The sequence below is a fragment of the Odontomachus brunneus genome, unplaced genomic scaffold (genome assembly GCF_010583005.1).
Source record: "Odontomachus brunneus isolate Ranch 3 - 2012 unplaced genomic scaffold, Obru_v1 Obru_scaffold_100, whole genome shotgun sequence".
Taxonomy (NCBI): Eukaryota; Metazoa; Arthropoda; class Insecta; order Hymenoptera; family Formicidae; genus Odontomachus; species Odontomachus brunneus.
The window spans coordinates 1224075-1231759 of NW_022639550.1; the positions used below are offsets into that span (position 1 = coordinate 1224075).

Sequence of the window (7685 nt, forward strand, 5' to 3'; positions counted from 1 at the left end):
CTCTCTCTCTCTCTCTCTCTCTCTCTCTCTCTCTCTCTCTCTCTCTCTCTCTCTCTCTCTCTCGTCTCTCTTTCTCTGTCACAAGTTCGCACAAGTGGATAACGCCGACGTACCGCCGTAACGCTACGTTCGCCACGGCGAAGGTGAGCCGCACGTGGACGAGTGTGTCGTGTGTTTTCTCACACGCAAAAAGATCCTCCAGAGAGGGTAGGGTCGTAGAGTGGTGGTGGCGGAGCGAGGCCGAGAGCTTTTGCCCGGAACGGAAGCATCACGGGTGGGAGATGGATATAAGCCCATCGTCCGGGAATAATGCTATCAGTGACTTTGCGCTACAGTCTCACATACAGTACACGCGGAACAGCCGAAACGTGGAAGCGTCATGCTGAAGGTACGGAGAGAAGATTCGCGATATGACACGAGTGTGGTATGAACGGGTGGTTGAGTGATTGCTGCGAGTGTGAGTGTGCGCGTTGAGGTCCTTCTTGCTGGTCGAGAGAGGCTTCCGACATCGCCACCGCGTTTATCATCCCGATGTGGATCACTCCTTGTCTCTCTCTCTCTCTCTCTCTCCCCCTCCCTCTCTCTCTCTCTCCTCCTCTTCCTCTGCTTGTTTCTCTCCTCTTGCTCATAGGGTGCCATTGCACGCGGAACAGGTGTATAGGAATTACGAGGTAATTTTCGTGCCGACAGAGCGAAAGAGATTCGAAATGCCGATTCCTTGCCGGCAATAAAGTGTAAAATGTGATCAATGACGAGATAAAATCGCTCCCCTAGAAAATTTGAAGCTCTTAATATTGCAAAATACTGTATGAGCGGACTTTTATCCATTCCAAAACATCTCAAGTGTGTTATTTCTTTGCATATTCCTCTCGCTACTATCGAAAATGCTTGTTTCGTCGAATAGTTATTTGAGCATTAATGTATCGAGATACGCAAGTATTTTCGCCGAGGGTGTAGCGATAAACCTTTTGCAATGTACCATTTACATCGCTTTACATCCGACAACAGGAACCACTTCCGCGGCATTAAATTGACTTACCGAACTGCGGGGAGCGAAGTCGGCGTGAAAGTGGAAAGGATACACATTAGCTGAACTTCCGAGCCGCGGCCGTAACGAAACACAACAAGTATCCGGAAACTTTTCCGTTACATCAACCCCGATGACTCTTCAAACCTGGCCTCAATCGACATCCTCGCGCACGTTGACATCAATCTTTCCTTTTTGATCGTTTAAATCTCGAACGAATTCAACGATCCACTTTGTAATTGACGTACCGGCGATGACGGCTAGCAATTAGCGATCGACGACAATGAATTCAATTGGTCTTTCCATCGCAGAAAGTTTTTACGACAGAAGATTGCGTCTTTCAGACAATTTCTTTCTTCTGTGCCGTCTTGGCTTGCGGTAACGCGGTCGTTCTCAGCGGCTACAACGGCGGCCATGGCCTGTCCTACAACGACTACAGCGATCTCGATGGATATCTGGGAGCCGCCGAATACAAGGTTTTGCCGACGGTCGCGGTCCCGGTGCACGCAGTGTCCGCCGCACCGGTGCACGTCGACGCGTCCCTAGATCACGGCCTGCACGGTTACAAACACGACACCGATCACGATCACGACTACTACGTGAGCACTCATTTCCTCCTCTCTAAGCGCCGTTCGCTCTTTCATCACAGTTTCGCAACGCGTGGTGTCGGAAACGTGAAAACTTTGTGAAAACTTCGTCGTATCGCAAGCTTAACAAGAATTCTCCAACTTGATTATTATCAAGTGTTGTAAGCGTCGCGCGATTGATGCATCTTCCTTCACTAAAGCACCGTTTCTGCTCGCTCGTTCTCTAATTAGCAAAATTTGACACGAATCCACGAGAGCGGTTCCGTCGTTTTGAATGGAAACTCGCGTATAGTGCCTTACGAGCGGAAAGATATTTCCAGTCGTTTGTAGCGTATGTTAATTTAAATTACCGTCTCTGAAAGAAACAACTGCGGTGCTTCCTATAGTACTTCCTAGCCGCATCTCATTGCCGGCTCTCTTTCCGCATCACTGATCTTGTCGTCGCTTTCTCGCAATTGTCATTAATTGTCATTTAAAGTCGCGCTCCGTATAATAGTCGCGACAAATGGAATACAAGTCGAACGGGAAAGAATTTGTTCAATTTCTGTCAATTAGGTCGAACATTTTTTGAGCGAATCTTTTCGCTTCTCTCTTGCAAGAATTTCAAATAACTGACAATTTCCTATTCGGAGAAGATTCCGAGAAGGAGCTTCCAAAAAACAACGAGAATTTAAGTCGAATCTAGTTGATTCGACTTAAGAGTAAGATTTGAGGCAGCGTGTTGAACATAGTGACAACGCGGTTGTGTGAAATTTTACATGTTGGAAGTCTAAAAAGAGGAGAATGGAATCGCTTCTTTAGCCGCGAATTCGCGTTTTAACTTGCGATTTTAACCGCATTCTTACAGTCACACCCGAGATACACCTTCAATTACGGCGTACACGATCCCCATACCGGCGACGTAAAAACGCAACATGAAGTGCGCGACGGCGACGTCGTTCACGGCTCGTACAGCGTCAACGAGCCCGACGGAAGCGTGCGGATCGTCGAGTACACGGCGGATGACCACAATGGATTCAACGCCGTGGTGAAAAAGGTTGGACCGGCGTTGCACCCGAAGCCAGTCCCGATCGTCAAGTACGTCTCACCGGCATACTACAACAACTACGACGACTACGAGAAGCATTATTAATTGATACAATAAACGTCGTGCAAATAGAGTCGGCTGTTTCGCTAAAGGGCATCGATAGACGTTTCTATAGTTAATTACAGAAAATATTTGCAACTAGAAGCGGGATTGTCGAAACGTATCGATTATTTGCTTTTGTTGTTCCGCGCGGTGACTTTTGCCACTTGATAAATAAAAAAAAGGAAAAGAAAATTTGTATCTTCTAAATACCGAAACGTACAAGTAATTTTGTCTTTCTTTTTTATTTCGTTTCCCGATGCCCCGTTCCGAGACGTTCGATTACATGTAACAGCAACGGCAGCGCAAACATCAATTATTTTCAAATAATAGAGAGATAGTTGTATCTATTTATTTTTGGACGCGCTTCATCCAACGAATCGCGAATCGCATCGAGAGATCTCTCGCGTGTGTGTCCTTCAAGAAAGAAGCGCCGTTTCATTTACGACGGAATTGAATTTGAGATGTAACCGCGCATGTCAGAGCTATCGATTTTGCTTGCAATGCGCGACTGCGGCGTAATAACGTAAATTTCACCGGTTCTCGAGACATTACGAAGAGAAACTCGCAAGTCTTTCCAAGAGAACCCCTCTCGTGCATTCGGCTTTAGGTGTCAAACACTACTCGAATTGTCCTAGTGCTGTGAACAATTTAGAAACTGTTACGAGGAGGAAAGTATGTATACATAATTTGGTGGCTCGTATAGAAATCGTATTCCATCTGTTTGTGTACCGAAGGAAACATAATCTCATACTTAGCGAAATACATTTATGATTTCAAGAGGATTCTTTCAAAATATTCCAAGAACTATTTTACACCTTTTTATCAAAAGAGGAATATCCTTTCCGTTTTCACTTGAAATATAGGATTGCAGAAAATCAAGCACTTTGCAGCTAAGATCTTTTTTTTTTTAAATGTTGGAATGTTTTGGAAGAATCCTCTCGCGAGATCATCTATAAGAAGATTCTGCTATGGATGGATATATATATATATATATATATATGTGTGTGTGTGTGTGTGTGTGTGTGTGTGTGTGTGTGTGTGTGTGTGTGTGTGTGTGTGTGTGTACTTTTTTTCGATAAAAGCTCTCGCAACTTTTGCACGGCAGTATGTAGTTCAGCTTTGAAATTGGGTTAGAAGTTGGCCATCACGGAAATTAACGAGTCCGATTAGTATTAAAAGCGAAAACAAAGCGAAAGGAAGCAGTAAACGTCCCGATACGAATAAAATCGTCAACTAGGAAATAATTCGTGTTAAAAATAAATAAAGTAGATGTTGAGTCTTTTACATCCACGCGGGTGCGCATAATATTTGAGGTAGCGGCGCTACCGCGCATCGCTCGAGACAAATTTGCGACTTAAGAATATCACATAAATGTTCAATGGCCGAACTTGTAGAAAGAGGCCCATAACAACAGCGATGCGAAATATTTTTATGGACCGAGATAATAATACAATCAAATTAGTCACTTGTGTGTTTTATTTCATTTCATTTGACGTTGCACGTGACGCAGATTATCGACCTCTCAATCTATCCTTCGATAGACAGGAATTCGACCGTAACGTAATAACGGCGAGTATTGTATATATATCAAGTAACAAACTTTTTTGATTATAAAATACAACGGCAAATGATTCGCTCTTAATTAGCAGCTTCTCTGATAAATTGCGCTGTAGGCAAAGTCACTTAATCTATCCGATAACTATCTCGATGATTGTGTCAACAAGTTTTGCATATATGACATCGCGATTAATACTACGCGCTTGTGTACACGCATTCGCACGAGGAGGCGTGCGCGCACGAGAGAGAGAGAGAGAGAGAGAGAGAGAGAGAGAGAGAGAGAGAGAAATCCTCGCGCACGCTTCTCACTTGTTTCATTTTTACGATAATCTGATCTCTTCGTTCAATTACGACTGTCGAGATTGTACATAAGTAGTGCTGGAGAAAGAAACTGTTACATCTTGACTTTTTAAGCGGTGGATATGGTACGTTTTAGGGAATATTCAAGAGCATCACTTGAAGTTGTGTTTTATCGCTACACGTATGTCGGTGATAGATAAACGATGTCCAACGGGACAAGAAATATCAGTGAGAGAGAAAAACAAAAAAAAAAATAGGAGGAGGTAGAGCTAGAAATAGAACGAGGAATGGTGTACTTACCGCAGACTCCTGATAAAGCTTGTGGGCAATAATACTGGTGCTGTCGAACATATCTTTGCCAGGACCGGAAGCGAAGCACATCTCATTCTTTCCGGGACATGTGTATTGATCGGAGCAGTTTTGTCCAGAGAATTCGCACTTTGGACCACGTGTATTTGGTGAAACGTCACCGAGATTGCTCGATGCAAAGGCTGCTACAAAGGGACCCTAACGATGTCAAAGACAAGAAAAGTATCATAATGCGCGCTTGGACCGCATACTCCTTAATTCATTACTTGAATTCTCTTTATACGATTCTATTGTGTCAGTTGCAGTTTAAATTCTCAACTAAGAATTTCTTCAGGTTAAAAGAGAAGAGATACACGTGTGTAAATAATAAGTATAAAAAGGTGAATACGCGCGACTGTATGACAATACCGTAATATGTTAATCTTACAATGAGCTGTGGTTTATTTTGCGAGCGGAAAAATCAAATTACGATTAACCCTCGATCGTGCATAAACTTTCAGATATTCCCAAGTTAATTCGCGGTAATGTCGCAATATGCTTACGAAGCGAGTCGTATGCACCGCGCTGTGTGTGCATCGTCACGTACGTTTCCAACAATTTGGTCGCGCGTTCAACATTTTTTTTTTTCCTTCATTCTTTTCTTTCTTTCTTATTTTAACTGATCCTAGTTGGAATCTAAGCACAAATTACTATCGCGACACCGCAGTTACAAGATAATTATATCAAATAAAGGAAATAACGTAGCGTTTCCGCAACGCAGCATTAAAAGTTGTGCAGCGTAGGAAGGCCAAATGAATTCAGTTTGAAAGAGAAAAAGAGATAATGACACACGCAATTCCTTGTGAACACGAGAGGACAAAAGCTCGTGAAACCATCGTCTATATACTACAACGTACAGTATCCATGCAATTGCGCATTGAGGTAATCTATTTGCACATGAAAATGTTCATGTACTAAATTTCGATGTGCGATTGCACATCGAAATGTTATAAGAAGCGACGATATCATTCGATATAGATGTATTTGCGATAATTTCGGCATTGGTACATGTTTCAAAAGGCCGATTGGATCCTAAATGGAGCGCTAGCATTCTCGCAATGTACTTGCGACAGTATCGCCAGAAAAGTCTCACCTTGCCGATTGTAGCGTTATTATTCATCATTTTCTCAAATAGGATCGAGGCATAACCCACGTTGTCACTGGAGACTAAGTGATTGGTATTGTTCATGCTAGTTGGATGCACAGCGAACCAATTTATAACACCCAGAGGCTTGTCGTCAGCACCGATGAATTGTATTTGTGTCAGTGCTTTGTCCACGTCATGCTCATATCTGGAAATGGACGACAATATTTATGTGTATAATATCAGAAATATTTTTTACTGTCGACGAAATACTAAAAATGTCAATATATCGTAAAATCGATACTGTCGACACCGTTGGACAATGCAATGCGAATGCGATGCATCTGTTCGTCTTACTGCAAACGGTAACACCATACCACATTCGTCTAAAGCAGCGAAGCGAATTCCTTCATTTGAAAAAAATTAGTAAAAGAAAAAAAAATAAAAGGAATAAAAAGAAAAAAAGAAAAAAACAGCGTAGAAATGAATCATGTAGACTCCTTATTTGTATAGACTCACTTATCTCTTTCTGATTTCGGATTATTAAGATATGCCTGCGGACTCCTGTTAATATTGACGCCTAAAACTTGACCATGAGCAATGAAGATTCTTCCAGGCACAACGGCTTCGTGAGCACGTTCGATGCTCTGAAATGTTATCAAACGTTATCGATCGTTATCTTTAATCGTATCAATCTTTCACGATTGTACAAAATCTGTTCGCTCACTTTTGTTATGCCATGGACAATGGCATTGAATGTTTCCCTCATAAAACCGAATGCGGTCAAGTCAAAAAGCATATCGAGCATAAAACCACCGGGACTGGAGTGAGTGTGCGTGCCGCTAATCATCACATTCTTCTCTGTGTACGTGTCGCCAAATTGGCCCCGTAATTTGCGCAGTACCTGCGTTGAAAAGCGATTGCGTCATTTAATATCTTGTGATAGTGATCGTATTTCGACACGATCAAGAAAATAACACGTTGATACCATAACATAAACGCATTTATCAGCACGTCTCGTACTGATGACACACAATATACGGAAACGCAATTAATCCTTCAGTGTTGTGCGTGATTTTCGTTCAATGAATCGAAATCTCGCTCTTCTACTTTCGGCCATAACGGTCGACTCGTGTATACAGATTTCAAGAGAGATCACACACAAGATCATACAAGAGATGAAAATAAAATCAACAGTAGGATAGAATAATTTGTGTGAAATTAAAGAAAGAATAAATATACGTTACCTCTTGCCGAATGTCATTTCCTATCATTCCACAATCAACGCTGACAAACACGAATCTTTCCGTACCATCATCAATTATAAAAGCTCTGGCGTATGTCCGTAGATGAAGACCGCTACCCTTCTGATCCAATTTCGCGTATCCCATCTGAAATGCACAAAATTGTGGCATGTGATATTTTCTCTCAAATTCTGTCATATTCACTCTTACATTGCAAATACATCTTGCAATTTTCCTGAATAATTTTCAAGGGATAATGTTCCATTAATGTTATTGTGTTACGTGCCAAAATATTTATTTTGGCAAAGCTTCGGAGCACTATGATTTTGATATGTAGTCACTTGCAATTTGCAAATATATATATATATATATATATATATATATATATATATATATATATATATATATA

At 41.8% G+C, this 7685-nt stretch overlaps 2 protein-coding genes across 3 annotated transcripts in view; one reads left to right on the forward strand and one right to left on the reverse strand.

The window, feature by feature from the left end:
- The window catches only part of LOC116848797 (neutral ceramidase), a 31113-nt gene that overhangs the window by 19915 nt on the left and 3513 nt on the right, over positions 1-7685 (reverse strand). For both annotated transcript variants that reach the window (XM_032825284.1, XM_032825285.1), the window contains exons 3-7: positions 7280-7423; positions 6760-6936; positions 6552-6679; positions 6042-6240; positions 4901-5107 (exon numbers count right to left, since the gene is read on the reverse strand). In XM_032825284.1, the coding sequence (XP_032681175.1) occupies positions 4901-5107; positions 6042-6240; positions 6552-6679; positions 6760-6936; positions 7280-7423 (855 nt within the window). The remainder of the gene's footprint in view (positions 1-4900; positions 5108-6041; positions 6241-6551; positions 6680-6759; positions 6937-7279; positions 7424-7685) is intronic.
- Positions 92-4208, forward strand: LOC116848814 (cuticle protein 19-like). Its single transcript, XM_032825317.1, has 3 exons — positions 92-388; positions 1372-1626; positions 2462-4208. Exons 1-3 carry the CDS (start codon positions 380-382, stop codon positions 2744-2746), a joined length of 549 nt encoding a protein of 182 aa, XP_032681208.1. The 5' UTR covers positions 92-379; the 3' UTR covers positions 2747-4208.